This window comes from Tupaia chinensis, unplaced genomic scaffold (assembly GCF_000334495.1).
Source record: "Tupaia chinensis unplaced genomic scaffold, TupChi_1.0 Scaffold145685_1, whole genome shotgun sequence".
In the NCBI taxonomy this organism is placed as follows: Eukaryota; Metazoa; Chordata; class Mammalia; order Scandentia; family Tupaiidae; genus Tupaia; species Tupaia belangeri.
In genome coordinates this window covers 5,211,903-5,229,319 of record NW_006205542.1, presented here as the reverse complement: position 1 = coordinate 5,229,319, position 17,417 = coordinate 5,211,903, and the positions used below count along the sequence as shown (strand labels likewise).

Genomic DNA, 17,417 nt, shown 5'->3' with positions numbered 1-17,417 from the left:
GAGAGCTGATCCTATAGCCCAGTGGCTAAGGGATTTGGATTCCAGATGCTGACTATAGTTCAAGTCCCAGTCCCAGCAACCTGAAAGACACCAAGTAAGCTTCTATGAACCTTTTGGCAGGATGACAGGATACAGTAAGTCTGCAGACTGGTGCTGTTAGTGTTGCCAAAAAAAAAAAAAATCATTGCTCTTCTATGGAACAGAAACACCAAGGAAGTAGTATCTTATTCCAAGGAAATACAGTTGTTTCAAATAGACAGTCTCTAAAAATAGTTAACCTGGGACCAGCAGTTGGCGAAATGGCTATGTGGTTGAACTCCCACGTAGTTGACCGCGGTTCGATTCCCGGACCCGGTGGCTTAAACTCACGCCGGGCGTGTGTGTGTGTGGGTATGCCCAAGGCAGCAAGCGGAGAATGGAGGAGAAGGGATTGTGGCGTGACCATCCCCCCTGGGGGGTGATTTCTCGCTTTCTGTCTCTCTGTCTCTCTGGCAAGCACATGCGCCCTATAACAACAAAAATAAAACTTTCAAAAAAATATATAGTTATCTCAAGCTGAAGCACACAAAGTTTCAAAGTCAGAAAATGAACAACTCAGTCATGACTGTATGAGATGAGTAGTTCCAAATGTTCCTTCTGATTTGAGGTGAGAGAACCATCCATGTGGCAGAGGAATTCAGTATTTAGTGAGACAGACTAGTGAAGTTTGAAAAAGACTTTAACTGTGAAAGTGCAAATGTACAATTCAACAAGAAGAAAATGGCAGCTTCATAATAAACTTAAAAGACAGATTTGAGAAACAAGTGAAGCCTGCAAATGTGAACACAAAGGAGATCAAGGAACTGATATCCAAATTTGTGAAGGAAATGGTAACAAAGATCCTCAGATTTAATTATAAATATGACAAAACTAAATCATTTTTCAGTAATATTTCCTGTGATTAGAGAATAAAGACCAACCTGATCTGAAGGAAGAAGACTGAATGGCAAACATGTAGAGTCCCTCTTCATTCAAACTGTGGCCATGGGAGTTCTGGAGAAAAGAAGTTACTGGTTTCCATGGAAGCAGAGTCAGCAGAGGCCATGGGGGTTGGGAGCGAAGAACTAGTACTTTTGCCTTGTCTTTAGGATTTAATGGCCGATTCATATTTAGGAGGTTGTAAAGGCAGATATTGCAGATTTTTTTTAATATACAGAAGACAACAAGGTCACTACATAGTTTAGAAGCAATTCTAAGAAAATGTCTAGCTCTTTTTTGTTATTAAAAGAAAAGAAAGAAAAAGGGAATTTACTATGCACTGGACACCAGCACTATTTGTATGTTTTTTTCCGTCTGTTCTATTAAAAGATTGTAATTCAGGGGACCAGCATTTGGTGTAATGGCTATGTTGTTGGACTCCCATGTAGTCGACTAGGGTTCAAGTCCCGGACCCGGTGACTTAAACTCACACCGAGTGCGTCTGAGTGCGTGCCCAAGATCCTGAGAGGAGAATGGAGGAAAAGGGACTGTGGCATGGCCATCCCCACTGGGTGGTGATTTTTCGCTTTCTATCTCTCTGTCTTTCTGGTGAGGGCACGCACCCTATAGCAAAAACCTTTCAAAAAAAAGATAGTAATGCAGTTAATTCGAAAAGGGGAGAAAACCCATCTTCAGAATCTCCAAATACAAACATGAAATATATTAGAAATAGCAAGCCTCCCCACTCCTCACCCTTCCAAAATTTTAAAAAAAAAAAAAAGGAAAAGAAAAGAAACTCCTCTAAATCAAGATAGGAATAGGAGGTCTATTGTCATACTACCCCAGCTTATAGTTTCAGGTGGCTTCAAGGTAGTTGTTAACTTGAGACGAGGCAGTGTTCAAACGTCCCAATTTGCCTAGAGTCATCCCAGTTTTAGGACTGAAACCTCATATCCTCTGAAAATGGGAAGTCCTAATCTTTGGTAATGAATGTACATTTTGAGAAGCCCCAAACCTTAAAGGGCTTAAAAAATATAGGGGCTCAAAGCAACACTGTTTTTCGTGGGAAATGGCTAGAGCATCCCTTTCTGTAACTGCTGTCATTTTTTTTTTTTTATTTGGTTTGTTTTTAAGGTTTTTGCCATAGAGCATATGCACTCTCAGGAGAGAAACAGTGAGAAGTCACCTCCCACCAGGAGGGATGGTCCCGCTAGGATCCCTTCTTCATTCTCCTCCTGGGATTTTAGGCATGCACAGACACACATCTGCCATGATTCTAAAGTCACCAGACCTGGGACTCAAACCACAGTCGACTATGTGGAAAAGTCCAGTCCCTTAACCACCACGCCATATGCTGGCCCCTGCCGTCTATTGCATTTCACAATAAAGGTTCATCCATTACTGCACTGCTCCAAGCAATGTGACTAAAGTGTACAACTTAAGTGTACTGTAATTGTGAGCATCAACAGTCTTTCACTTTGAGGATTGTTAGGTTTTATGTCAAGATACTGTTTAATTTTAATATTATGAATAGTGATCATGTTTTCAAATGAAAATGAGAAAGATTACAATAACAACTCCAGTATGTACTAGACATCATTGAATGAAAGAAAGAAAAAAGGAAAGGAAAGGAGTTTCTAACCTTCATCCTCTTTTCTTACTTATTTTTGCCTGGTTTCAGAAATTCCTGAATCAATTCCTGATCAAAGAAAAGTTAAAATAATGACTGTAATGTTGCTATTTATATCTCTGAAACATCATAAACTGTGTTGACTTCTTTGTTCTATTTCTTTAGCTTCCTGAATTATCTAGAATTTAGGCATTTTTGTATTTATTAAGAACTGTCATTTCCAAGTTTGAGAAATACTATGACATTTTTGTAAGAATAGAAAAAAAAAATACTAGGGAGGTATGATGGCTACAGGTGGCAGGTAGTACAGCAGTAAAACTTGATGCTCACGGAGGCTGGTGCATACGGGAAGGTTCCAGGATCCCAGTTGGAGGCCTTCCTGAGTTGTTCACTTTGAAAATGTGTGCCCATAATGCAGGGCTGGCTGTAGCTAGGGGTAGATCAGAGAATCCAGATCCTAATAGGAGTGCTGTCTCTCTGCTCTCTGACCTTTGGCCAATACAATGTGACAGAGGTAATTTTAAGTTTGTTTACTTCTTCAGTGAACAAAAGAGACAGAGACAGAACAAGTAAGACACTTCCCCCAACAGGGTTCATAATTCTGAGATCAATAACCTCGATCATTGGCAGAGCACACATCTGGTATACTCAAAGAGGTATCCAGATGGAAAGCCAGAACTCTCCCATGTGAGTCAGCCCTAAGGAGCATCGCATTTTACAACTCTAATGCCACTGTCCAGGTCCAGATCCTGACAGTGTGTAATTTGTGAAGTAGGACTTTATGATATCTGTGGCTTTCTACTTTTGTCCTCTTACAGTGCTGCTTCATCATCAAATAATTCACTATAATTACCTATTATTTTTCCTTTTCTGGTCCAGTTCCCCTACCTATGCCCTGGGGAGATCTAAGGAAAGAAGATAAGAAGAATGAAGATGAAAAGGGAATAAGGAAGAAAGGAAAGAAGGAAAAGATGAAGGGAGGAAAGGCTGAAGAAAGGTGACCCTACTAAGTCAGTTCCCAAGCTCCAGTTCCAATTTCCCCACTGACTTGGCCCCAAGACACATACCCCTTCTACATTTAAACTCCTCAAAAATTTAACTTATTTTTGTAGAAGCAATAGGTCAAACAACTTAATGAAAGTCTAGATATACGGTATAAACAACTTTCCTCTCTTATTACACCAGTCAACCTAGGATATCAAGATCAGCTAACACCTCGAAAAAGAATGGTAGTGAGTGAGTGAAAACAATAGAAACTAAAATTTAGGGGCTGCAGTGCTAATGTACTATTCAGAGAGAAGTTGGCTCTCACATGGCAGTTTTCTCTAAAACTTGCTCTGGTCAGCCTGAGACACAGTGTGCATGCATGATTGTACCCAAGACCCATGGGCTGGAAGACTGGAGGAAGGTGACTGCAGTATGGCTGGATTCTGTATCTTTCTGTCTGTCTGTCTTTGTCTCTCTCTCACACATATAGACACGTATACTCATGCACTCTATTATGAGTAAGAAGAAAATAAATGAGACCAGCAGTTAGCGTAATGGCTATGTTGCTGGACTCCCATGTAGTTGACCGTGGTTTGACTCCCAGACCCGGTGGCTTAAACTCACGCTGGGCGTGTGTGCTTGCGTGCTCAAGATCCCAAGAGGAAAATGGAGGAGAAGGGATTGTGGCGTGGCCATCCACCCTGGGGGTGATTTCTCACTTTCTGTCTCTCTGTCTCTCTCTGTATTTCTGGTGAGCGCACACGCCCTATAGCTAAAAACCTTTCCAAAAAAAGAAAAAAGAGTAAGAAGAAAATTAAAAAGACTCCAAAACTAAAATTTAGGTTTAGTCATGGTAATTCAGGCAGTATGCTGCTGCTTAGCATGTTGAGATCATGTGAAAGACTGGGTTCAATTCCTGGCCCAGTGTGAAAAGCAGCGTAAGGTGACATGGGCCTGTGGTACCACTTAAGAGCATGAAGCAAGAGGATAGTTACCTGATGAGACTATGTATCAAAAAAAAATTTAAACAAACAAAACCTCCCCTCAAAAAACAACAAACAGCTGGGACCAGCAGGTGGCATAGTGGTTAAGGCGCTGGACTCTCCCACATGGCTGATCAGGGTTCGAGTCCTGAATCTGGTGACTTGCTTTTCTCACTTCCTTTCTCTCTCACTCTCACCCTCTGTCTCTCTCTGGTCAAATTAAAAAATAAATGAATGAATAATAATAATAATAAAAAACAGCAAAAAATGCCCATCAAATACCAAAAAATAAACAAACAAAAAACCCTAAATTTTAAATTAAAGAGAAGGCAAGATGGAAGAGAACGAAAGGAAGTAACAGAAGTTATTTTTTCCCTTCTTTATTTACTAAGAAAAAAAATTAAAGTAACAGTAATACCAACTACCACAGTGCTTACTATATGCCAGGAATTCTTTAAGTATTTACTATATACTAACTCATTTAATACTCGTGGCAATCTTATAAGGTAACTACTGTCAGTATCAAGCAGATTACATATTACCACACAACATGAACTAGTGGAAAGGAGGACTCTTCCCCAGTTTAAGTCACCTCAACCTGCAGAGCTTTTTGCTCTTACTCAAGCTTATTAAATAGCTAAAGACAAGTCAATGAATATATATACACCCTCAATGGAGTATCAGTAAGTTCCTGTAGTCATTTGCATGTTTTCTGTTAGATAGAGGCTTTCCCTTATAGGAAAGTTGATGTTGATAGATAGCAAATATGCCTTTTAAGTAGTCCATGATTTTGGTATGTTATGGAATCAATGAGGATTTCAGACTTCTAGTGGGACTCCTCATAAAAAATGAACCCCAAGTAAACGAGCTGCTCTCTACCATCCTATTGCCATCACAGACTGCCATTATTAAGATCAAAGTTTGGGGCCAGCAGGTGGTGTGGTGGTTAAGGGCGCTGGTCTCCCACATGGCCGACCATGGTTTGAATCCCGGACCTGGAGACTTGCCTTCTCACTTTCCCCCCCTCTCTCTCTTTCTCTGTCCATCTCTGGTCAAATTAAAATGAATAAATAAAGCTAAATAAAAAAAATCTTTTTTTTTTTTTTAAAAAAGATTAAAGTTCAAACCTATAAAGCTGAACCTGAATATCAAGGGAATGCCCTGGCAGACTTTTATGCTAAATCATCGAGTGCTGACAATGTTAGGATATGCAATTTGAATGAACTCCATAAAACTGATCCAGGTCAGCTCCCTCAGGATGACCTATTTAATAAACAGTGCAAAGCACCTGATTTGGGAAAACAAAATTGGCATTTAAAAGGATGTAAATTCAAAGATAAGCATGGACTCACAAAGGGCCCAGACAGTGCCTAGTCCTCCTTCCTAAGTCCTTAAAGCTTCCATTGTTAAAAACTCTATACTCCACAACTCATCTTGAACATTTCTGCCACCTGATAGACCATTCGAACATTTACAAATGGACTTCATTCAGCTGCCACCCTCAATGGGGTATCAGTATGTTCTTGTAGTCATTGGCATGTTTTCTGGTTAGAGGCTTTCCCATAAAGGAAAGCTGATGCTATGACAGTAACTAAGAAAATTATTTAAAAATGTGTTTTCATTATGGGGCATGCCTCAAGAAATCTCTAGTGACAGAGGAACACATTTTACTGCGAAAATTATAAGACAGTTAAATAAAGTGGTATGCATTCCGTGGCACTATCATTGTCCTTATCACCCTCAGTCTTCTGGAAGAGTTAAAAAGCAAATGGCATTTTAAAACTAAAATTAGCAAAATTAACAGACTCATTTGGGTTTCCCTGACCAAAGTATTACCATAGCATTAATGGCAATCCAGAAGATCCACTCCTGCTGGAAAATTTAAGTTGACCCCTAAGAAATAGTCACTAGGACACCTATGCCCCTAATAATAGAACCTCATGCATACCCTGCTCTTCTAAACTCTGATATTACTAAATACTGTAAAACCTTGATGCATTATTCCTAAGTTTATTTTCACCAGGTAAAGGAAGTCTTTCATAAACCACAGGGCGGGGGAGGGGGGTAATCAGATCTTTCATGGTCTAGAACCTGGAGACTGGGTCTTCTGGAAAAGACATCAGAGAAAAACTTCCCAGAGCTCCACTGGAAGAGGCCATATCAAGTTCTTTTCACCACCCATACTGTGGCAAAGCTTCAAAGCCTCAAACCCTGGGTCCACATTATGCAACTGAAAAGTTCTCCTTCAAACTCTCGGGAAAATCTCTTCTTTGAAGCAAACGTGCTAAAATGAGGTCAATTTTAATCAAATTCATAGATGGAAATCTTTGCCATCAATGAAGAAGACTTTATGTCTTTTTCTTTTTTTATTTTCTCCTGTTTTAACTCTTTCTTCCTCCCTACAGAAAATCCATGAGACTGTATCAGTGGATGGTTTTAACTTGAGCTTAATTAAGCTCTACACAAAACCAAAACAACTGTTGGGTTTGTGGGTTAATGCCAAAAAATCAAGAAACATTGCACTGGTACAAGTGTCCCTCCATGTCCCCAATGAGAGTCACCCTGAAACTCCAAAAGAAGACAAAGCTATCCTTGATGATCTAAACATTACTCCTAATTGTTTTCCTACACTCACTAAAAACTACATTTTAACTTTCCCAGACAATAACCTGTTACCAAAACAAAACAAAAACAAAAAACCTATTCAAGTGATGCCTGTGAAGGGTATGCTGTTTCTAGGCATCACACTTTCAAAACCTGGGAATTACTTATGTGTATACAAGCAATCATTTGTATAATGTTACTGGATTAAATCCAGTACAGTCTTCTTTTTACTTATAGCACCCTTATAGCGTACTATAATGGGACCACGAAAAAGTAAATTCCCCACTGGATCTTGTTCAAGACACATAAAGACTTATGGGCAAACAAATTTATTTGATCCCTTTTCTACTGTCATTAGGTGGCTCTTTTTACTTTTTTTTTTTTAATAATTATTTCATTTTATTTTATTCGTTTATTATTATTTTTTAATTTGACCAGAGAGAGAGAGACGTTGAGAGTGAGAGAGAGAGGAAGTGAGAAAGCAAGCCACTAGATTCAGGACTTGAACCCTGGTTGGCCATGTGGGAGTGTCCAGCGCCCTAACCACCATGCCACCTGCTGGTCCCAGGTGGCCCTTTTTTCTGACATCCAAGAGCCTATACTGGGTCTGCAGAAAATCTGCTTATTCTGTTCTTCCCCCTCAATGGTTTTAATCTTGCTCATTACTGCTTTTTGAATAGCTCCCCCTCTTTTATAAGTCCTTACAATGGCTCTTATAAACATAGGTGAAAATGATCAATAACCAAAATTAGTATCAACCTTGAAATAAATGAAGATAAGTTAGTTTCCACAGCAGAAAGATTCCAGTGGGGTTCACGGAAAGTAACACTTAGTGGTAGTGGGATGGGGTACCAGTTGTATGGAATTTACAGCTTATCCACAAATTAGGCAAAATTCTTGATTTTGTAGCAGACCAGACTTTGCACAGTTTCAGACAAGTAGAGGCTACCCTCCAAAAGCTAGATGATAAAACGCGAATTCAGGGACCAGCAGTTAGTGTAATGGCTGTGTCTCTGAACTCCCATGTATTCGACCGTGGTTCAAGTCCTGAACCTAGAGGCTTAAACTCATGCAGGGCATGTGCGTGTGTGCCCAAGATCCTGAGAAGCGAATGGAGGAGAAGGGACTGCGGCGTGACCACCACCCTTGGGGGGTGATTTCTCGCTTTCTATCTCTCTGTCTCTCTCTGTCTTTCTGGAGAGTGCACGTGCCCTATAGCCCAAAAAAAAAAAAAAAAAAAACACTTCTCAAAAAAAAATGTGAATTCAAAAACATTTAACAGAACATCACGCAGTTTTAGACCTCCTTTTCGCTCAAGTTGGAGGCTTATGTTTAGTACTTAACAAAACTGAATACTGGGGACCAGCAAGCAGTTAGCGTAATAGCTATGTCGCTGGACTCCCATGTAGTGGATCGCAGTTCGAGTTCCAGACCCAGTGGCTTAAATTCACACCAGGCTCATGTGCGTGCATGCCCAAGATCCTGAGAGGAGAACAGAGGAGAAGGGACTGCGGCGTGGCCATCCCCTGGGGGGGGGGGCTTTCTCTCTTTGTCTCTCTTTCTGGGGAGCATATGAGCCCTATAGCAAAAACCTCTCAAAAAAAAAAAATGTGAATGCTGTACTTATCTCTCTCCTGACTTAAATAGCACAGACAGTTTAATTTAAAAAGTTGCCTATATTGCTGCTTCCTTCGACTTGGCCACCAAATATATTAGAAAAGTCTCTTGAGAAAGGAACAAATAATGTGTCTATAGGTGCAACTAATAGTTGGTTTGCAGGCATCGTAAATAGTGAATGGGAGACTTGGGTTTTTCAAAGATTTTTAATCTTTAAATTTCTCCTGGTAGGCCTCCAGGTTATTAGGACTTGTGTTACTAGACTAACTTCAAAAGAAAATAGCTCTTTTAATTAGGCCATTTTACAAAGAACTATGGTCCTCAATCATCATCACACTCCAGACAAATGATAATGAACAACTAGGCTCAAATACTATTAAGTTGCCTATGTTGCCTAAACCTTAAACCTGTTTCAATTCATTACAGCTTGTTTCATAGGAAGTTTTGCTAAGGAGTACACCTTAGTAATCACATTAGCTCTCCCAGTGCATTCCATCCTCTCAAGTCTTAAATGCTTTTTATGCGGCATCCACTGGACATTAAATGGTCTTGTTGCAACCAGATCTGTAAAAGTGCAAAGAAAAAAACTATATGACATCATGTTTGACTTGTATATGACTTACAGATTCTATGCCAGACACCAGAAAAGACTTCTAATTTCTTCACCGAGAGCAAAAAAGGTCATTTATAAGAGTGACAAAAAGTGGTGCTAATGCTCTAAGTTTTGATGAATCTCTCATATATTTGAGAGGCCGACCAAAAGGGGGAAATTGTTAAACTAAACTATTCTGGCCTAAAACGGCTGCTGTACTCCACATTTGGATTCCTGTGGATAAGCCAAAATCATACATGTTTGGTTGTTTTTCTGAGCTAGTTACTAAGTTACCATCCATCACACTAGCCACACTTCAGTCAATCACAGAAAGCACATCTTTTAGGCTAATCATGCAGTCTACCCTCCAGGTATAACGAATGATCGCTCTACCACACTCCCTCACATTTTTTTGTACGACACTTTCTTTCCCTTTCAATGCACATGTCACTTTCTCATTCTGCCCACTTAAATATCTTGTAAACCACGCAGCAGTAGCCATAGTTTCTCAGAAGCCCTGGGAGGCTGCCCAATTTAAATCACCCATCCTTTGTTTAAATAAACTCGGTTAATTTTGGTTTGTCTGAATTTGTTTTTACTACTACGATTATTATCCTTGTTTTACAAATAAGAAAACACAAAAACAAGTCATCTATCCAGGATCACAAAACTAATAGCTGGATGCTGAAACTTAGATTTTAGCTTTTGAGTCCATGCTCTCTATGTATTGCTAAACCTCACTTTGTACCAAGTGAGGTTTGTTTCTATTTTCCGTAGGTATATGAAATCAAAATATAAATACAATTTATCACTTCAACAAGGATAAGTCAAAATAAACATATTTAAAGAGTAAATAAGAAAAGATATGTGATATCATTTCCAAAAGCAGCACAACCAAAAGAAAAAGCAGGAGGGCTAAACAGAACTATGAGTAGGTCGAAACCAAAGACCTTGCTAATACTCCATGGAAGGCCAGTCATTTAGAAATTGTGCATTTATTTGAAAGATAGTGTGAAGTCTTTACTCTCCCCAGTAAAACTGGCAAACTGAGTTCCAAAATAAGTTTGCATATAAATAAATGTCTAAGGGAAAGTGAAAAACACTTTTCATTACAAGTCCCAAGATTTTTGCTGGTATAGACAACACCACTAAAGTTTAACATCAGTCTTTTCAGCCTGGCAGACAAGGTCCATAAAGGAAGATAGACCTGATATTATTGATCAAGCGATTGATCAATCAATATAAATAAATAAATAAAGGTAACTATAGTAGTAATGTATGTGTAAAACCTGGGAAGGCAGAAAAAAGTTATTTCAGTGAAAAAAGAGAAAATTTAGGTGAAGCAATTCTATTGGTAGAAATAAAAGGCAAAGGGAAAGAAAGCTAGATATGAAACAGTAACGATACAAAAAAAAGAAAGGGGGAACCAGCAGTTAGCGTAATGGCTATGTCGCTGGACTCCCACGTAGTCGACCGCGGTTCGTGTCCCGGACCCGGTGGCTTAAAACTCACGCCGGGCGCGTGTGCATGCGTGCCCAAGATCCCGAGAGGAGAATGGAGGAGAAGGGATTGCGGCGTGACCATCCCCCCTGGGGGGTGATTTCTCGCTTTCTGTCTCTATGTCTCTGTCTGTCTGGTGAGCACACGCACCCTACAGTGAAAATCTCTCCCAAAAAAAAATAAATAAATAAAAGAAAGAAAGGAAAAAAGTGAGAAAGATTTGTTAGACTTCCCACAGAGTTTTGAGGGGGGGTAAAAAAAAGGAGAGAATATCAAAATAAAAGTTTCAAGAACTACCATCACCTCTGTCCTATACTGTACTATCTCCTAATTGGTCTCCCTGATAATTAAGATGTCACCTCCAGCCTCGTGTTTTACCACTCTCCTTGCTGGCACCATATTGTCCTTTTTAAAGGTCCTGAAACAGTCCATATTCCCTCTATTTTATTCCCTCTGCCTGAAAAGCTGTCTCTAGACTTCCCCTTCTACTACTTGTCCTTTAAATCACACTAGTTAAATCAAATTCTGTTATTTATAACCCCCATCTGTTGGGACCAGCAGTTAATGTAATGGTTATGTCACTGTACTCCCACGTAGTTGACCACAGTTCGAGTCCCAGACCGGTACCTTTAAACTGACGCCGGGCACATGTGCATGCGTGCCCAAGATCCCGAGAGGAGAAAGGAGAAGGGATTGTGGCGTGGCCATCCCCCCTGGGGGGTGATTTCTCGCTCCCTGTCTCTCTCTGTCTTTCTGGCAAGTGCACAAGCCGTATAGCAAAAACCTCTCACAAAAAAAAGAAAAGAAAGGAAAAGAAAAAAAAAATCTGTTGCACTTGACTGTTAAAATTTTGTTTTTGTTTTTTAATTGTCAGAGGGTATGTGCATTTGCCAAGGAGAAACACAGAAAGAGAGGGAAAGGGCAACTCCCAATGGAGCGTAGTCAGGTTGCACTTCCTTCTCCATTTCTCTATTCTGTTGGGATTTTGGGCATACACACTCATATGCCCGGCATATTTTTCAAGCCGCCATTATTGGAACTCAAACAGTGTTCGGCCACATGGGATATAGCTCTCCTTACATGAAGCTATGAGGTCGGTTGTAATTTTATATTTACAAGTGTGATTATTTGATTAGTGACTCTTCCCATTAGACTGTAGACTCTGAAGAAACCACGGTTTTTCCCCCTTACCATCTCAGGGCAGCACATACAACATAGCATATGCTCAATTAATATTTGTTAAATGAGCAAAGGAGAGAAACCTGTCCAAACCATCTATCATAAGGACAAAAGTATGAAATAACAATAAGAAAATGGAAGTGAGATAACTGAGTCAAAGAGGGGAAAGTAAAAAATCCAACACAATTTGTAAAATGTACACAATTTTAAACTGTTATTATACAAAGGAAGCACAATAGTAGCCAGTAGGTGTCTTTCCTCTAGAGAAGCCATAAAAAGCAATGGAATTCGAATTTCTCCTAATAGTTATAAGAATGTAAAACAGTTTAGAACAAAAATAAACATATTTTAGAAGATATAAAACAGGCATCTCAAATTTAATATTACCAAGCAGTGGAGTTAATCTCCTTCTTGTTCCTCTGCAAGCCTGCTCCATCTCAGTAAACAGCATTATCCCATAACAATCTTTGATGCCTTCCTCATCCTGCTACTCAATGTACTGTAGAATCCATCAACAAATCCTGTATGTTGTTCTACATCCAAAGATATCTTAAATCTATCCATCTCTCTTTCTCAGCCTCCTCTGCCACCATCCTAATTCAAAATGCTACACTTCTACCTATACTACTAAAATATTCTAAGTTTTCTCTTTGCTTTTACTCTTGTTCTTTTCTAATTCATTCACACAGGACAGCCAAAGTGATTTTAAAATATAATTATTTATTTATTTGTTACTATTACTTTTTAATTTAACCAGAGACAGAGAAGAGGGAAAAGGAAAGTGAAAAAGCAAACCAGCAGGTCCAGGACTCAAAAAACAGGCAGCCATGTGGGAATCCAGCACCTTAAACACCATGTTACCTGCCTACCTTGACATTTTTTTTTCTTTAAATTAAATGTAGGCTGGTCCTGTAGCTCATCAGTTAAAGGAACTGGATCCCACATGACCCACCAATTTTAATCTTGGCCTTGACAAGTTTTAAAGACAAAGCAGGCACTGTGCTTGCTTGCCCAAAATCCTGATGGGGAAGCAAGAACCAAGAAAAAGGATTGTGGTGTGACCACACCCCTTTAGAAGGGGTGTTTTCTCTTTGTTGAATACATCCACTTTCTGGCAATAAAAAATAAAATACATAATAATATCATGATACTCCTTTGCTGTGTGTGTGTGTGTGAGACAGAGAGAGAGAGAAAGAGAGAGAGAGAAATTGCCTCCCAGAGCAAGAGCCACACCGCAATACTTCTATTCTCCTCTCAGGATTTTGGGTATGCACACACATGGGTCCAGTGTGATTTTCAAGCTGCTGAGTCTGGGATTTGAGGGAATCCAGAGCCTTAACCAGCACACCACCACCTGCTGACCCATACTTTTTCTATAGTCTTTATCACACTGCTACCATTTGGTTTATTTCATTATTAACAAGAGCATTCACGGTACAAAAAATATGGAGCGGGGCCTGTAGGTGACATGGTGGTTAAAGGCGCTGGATTCCCACATGGTTGACCGCAGTTCAAGTCCTGGACCTGGCCACTTGCTTTCTCACTTTCCCTATCTCTCTCTCTGTCTCTGTCAGGTCAAACTTTAAAAAAATAAATAAATAATGAATGAAATAAAATAAATAAATACTTCTTTAGAAAACAAAAAGAACTGTGGAGAAAAGACAAAATTCATTGATTTCACAGAGCTTATATTTTTGGTAGAACTGAAAAACACGAACTAAACTTATCATGTTGTTAAGTTCTCGCTTTCTGTCTCTATGTCTCTGTCTGTCTGGTGAGCACACGCACCCTACAGTGAAAATCTCTCCCAAAAAAAAATAAATAAATAAAAGAAAGAAAGGAAAAAAGTGAGAAAGATTTGTTAGACTTCCCACAGAGTTTTGAGGGGGGGTAAAAAAAAGGAGAGAATATCAAAATAAAAGTTTCAAGAACTACCATCACCTCTGTCCTATACTGTACTATCTCCTAATTGGTCTCCCTGATAATTAAGATGTCACCTCCAGCCTCGTGTTTTACCACTCTCCTTGCTGGCACCATATTGTCCTTTTTAAAGGTCCTGAAACAGTCCATATTCCCTCTATTTTATTCCCTCTGCCTGAAAAGCTGTCTCTAGACTTCCCCTTCTACTACTTGTCCTTTAAATCACACTAGTTAAATCAAATTCTGTTATTTATAACCCCCATCTGTTGGGACCAGCAGTTAATGTAATGGTTATGTCACTGTACTCCCACGTAGTTGACCACAGTTCGAGTCCCAGACCGGTACCTTTAAACTGACGCCGGGCACATGTGCATGCGTGCCCAAGATCCCGAGAGGAGAAAGGAGAAGGGATTGTGGCGTGGCCATCCCCCCTGGGGGGTGATTTCTCGCTCCCTGTCTCTCTCTGTCTTTCTGGCAAGTGCACAAGCCGTATAGCAAAAACCTCTCACAAAAAAAAGAAAAGAAAGGAAAAGAAAAAAAAAATCTGTTGCACTTGACTGTTAAAATTTTGTTTTTGTTTTTTAATTGTCAGAGGGTATGTGCATTTGCCAAGGAGAAACACAGAAAGAGAGGGAAAGGGCAACTCCCAATGGAGCGTAGTCAGGTTGCACTTCCTTCTCCATTTCTCTATTCTGTTGGGATTTTGGGCATACACACTCATATGCCCGGCATATTTTTCAAGCCGCCATTATTGGAACTCAAACAGTGTTCGGCCACATGGGATATAGCTCTCCTTACATGAAGCTATGAGGTCGGTTGTAATTTTATATTTACAAGTGTGATTATTTGATTAGTGACTCTTCCCATTAGACTGTAGACTCTGAAGAAACCACGGTTTTTCCCCCTTACCATCTCAGGGCAGCACATACAACATAGCATATGCTCAATTAATATTTGTTAAATGAGCAAAGGAGAGAAACCTGTCCAAACCATCTATCATAAGGACAAAAGTATGAAATAACAATAAGAAAATGGAAGTGAGATAACTGAGTCAAAGAGGGGAAAGTAAAAAATCCAACACAATTTGTAAAATGTACACAATTTTAAACTGTTATTATACAAAGGAAGCACAATAGTAGCCAGTAGGTGTCTTTCCTCTAGAGAAGCCATAAAAAGCAATGGAATTCGAATTTCTCCTAATAGTTATAAGAATGTAAAACAGTTTAGAACAAAAATAAACATATTTTAGAAGATATAAAACAGGCATCTCAAATTTAATATTACCAAGCAGTGGAGTTAATCTCCTTCTTGTTCCTCTGCAAGCCTGCTCCATCTCAGTAAACAGCATTATCCCATAACAATCTTTGATGCCTTCCTCATCCTGCTACTCAATGTACTGTAGAATCCATCAACAAATCCTGTATGTTGTTCTACATCCAAAGATATCTTAAATCTATCCATCTCTCTTTCTCAGCCTCCTCTGCCACCATCCTAATTCAAAATGCTACACTTCTACCTATACTACTAAAATATTCTAAGTTTTCTCTTTGCTTTTACTCTTGTTCTTTTCTAATTCATTCACACAGGACAGCCAAAGTGATTTTAAAATATAATTATTTATTTATTTGTTACTATTACTTTTTAATTTAACCAGAGACAGAGAAGAGGGAAAAGGAAAGTGAAAAAGCAAACCAGCAGGTCCAGGACTCAAAAAACAGGCAGCCATGTGGGAATCCAGCACCTTAAACACCATGTTACCTGCCTACCTTGACATTTTTTTTTCTTTAAATTAAATGTAGGCTGGTCCTGTAGCTCATCAGTTAAAGGAACTGGATCCCACATGACCCACCAATTTTAATCTTGGCCTTGACAAGTTTTAAAGACAAAGCAGGCACTGTGCTTGCTTGCCCAAAATCCTGATGGGGAAGCAAGAACCAAGAAAAAGGATTGTGGTGTGACCACACCCCTTTAGAAGGGGTGTTTTCTCTTTGTTGAATACATCCACTTTCTGGCAATAAAAAATAAAATACATAATAATATCATGATACTCCTTTGCTGTGTGTGTGTGTGTGAGACAGAGAGAGAGAGAAAGAGAGAGAGAGAAATTGCCTCCCAGAGCAAGAGCCACACCGCAATACTTCTATTCTCCTCTCAGGATTTTGGGTATGCACACACATGGGAGAGAGAGAGAGAAAGAGAGAGAGAGAAATTGCCTCCCAGAGCAAGAGCCACACCGCAATACTTCTATTCTCCTCTCAGGATTTTGGGTATGCACACACATGGGTCCAGTGTGATTTTCAAGCTGCTGAGTCTGGGATTTGAGGGAATCCAGAGCCTTAACCAGCACACCACCACCTGCTGACCCATACTTTTTCTATAGTCTTTATCACACTGCTACCATTTGGTTTATTTCATTATTAACAAGAGCATTCACGGTACAAAAAATATGGAGCGGGGCCTGTAGGTGACATGGTGGTTAAAGGCGCTGGATTCCCACATGGTTGACCGCAGTTCAAGTCCTGGACCTGGCCACTTGCTTTCTCACTTTCCCTATCTCTCTCTCTGTCTCTGTCAGGTCAAACTTTAAAAAAATAAATAAATAATGAATGAAATAAAATAAATAAATACTTCTTTAGAAAACAAAAAGAACTGTGGAGAAAAGACAAAAGTCATTGATTTCACAGAGCTTATATTTTTGGTAGAACTGAAAAACACGAACTAAACTTATCATGTTGTTAAGTGCTGATACAAAAAATATAAAAAAGAGAGAAGAGGCTTCCTCATGGCTTTTGCAAACTAGTCATTTCAGGGGACAAGAAAAACAAAGATTTTCTACTGATAATTCAGCCTCCAGCAAACAAAGCTAGCGTGGTAGGGAGCCCCTCTGCCCTTCTATCTCTGTGTGTCTGTCTTTGTCTCTATCTGCTTCTGTCTTCTCATTTTTTTTGTAATTTTTCCTTTTTACGATTTTTTTAAAGGTAAAGTTTTTCTCTTGCTCTCTCCTCCACCTTTTGTTTTGTTAATAATCCCCTCTGGTCCTTCCACTGAGGCAGGAGAGTTGAGGCCTTTCTCCAGAAGAGGATTCCTCATGGCTTCTGTAAACTAGTCATTCCGTGCTATGTGGTTTTCTATTTTTTGTTTTTGTTTTTTTTTAAATTTTGGTTAGTTTTTTTTTTTTTAAAGAAAAACAATAATTACAATTTTTTTCATTTTTTTGGTCTTTTTTTCCTCTTTCTTTGTCGTTGTTTCTCTCTCTCTTTTTCATTTTCTTTTTTCTTGTCTTTCCACTCTTCAATATCCATTTAATGTGCTTCTAGATGGACCTAAGGACACTGTAGCTAAACATCCAAATACTATTAGTGTTAACATATTCCTCAATATCTACTGAATCTGCTGCAACAGCGATCACAACAGAATGGCAAAGAGATTCCAGATCACCTCTTTCTGC

The 17,417-nt window shown here is 39.3% G+C and overlaps 1 protein-coding gene across 1 annotated transcript in view; it reads right to left on the bottom strand.

Moving 5' to 3' along the window:
• The window catches only part of SENP6 (SUMO specific peptidase 6), a 161,896-nt gene that overhangs the window by 139,723 nt on the left and 4,756 nt on the right, over positions 1–17,417 (bottom strand). The window contains 1 exon segment of the mRNA XM_027768233.1: positions 960–1,032. Within this exon segment, the coding sequence (XP_027624034.1) occupies positions 960–993 (34 nt within the window). The 5' untranslated portion in view covers positions 994–1,032.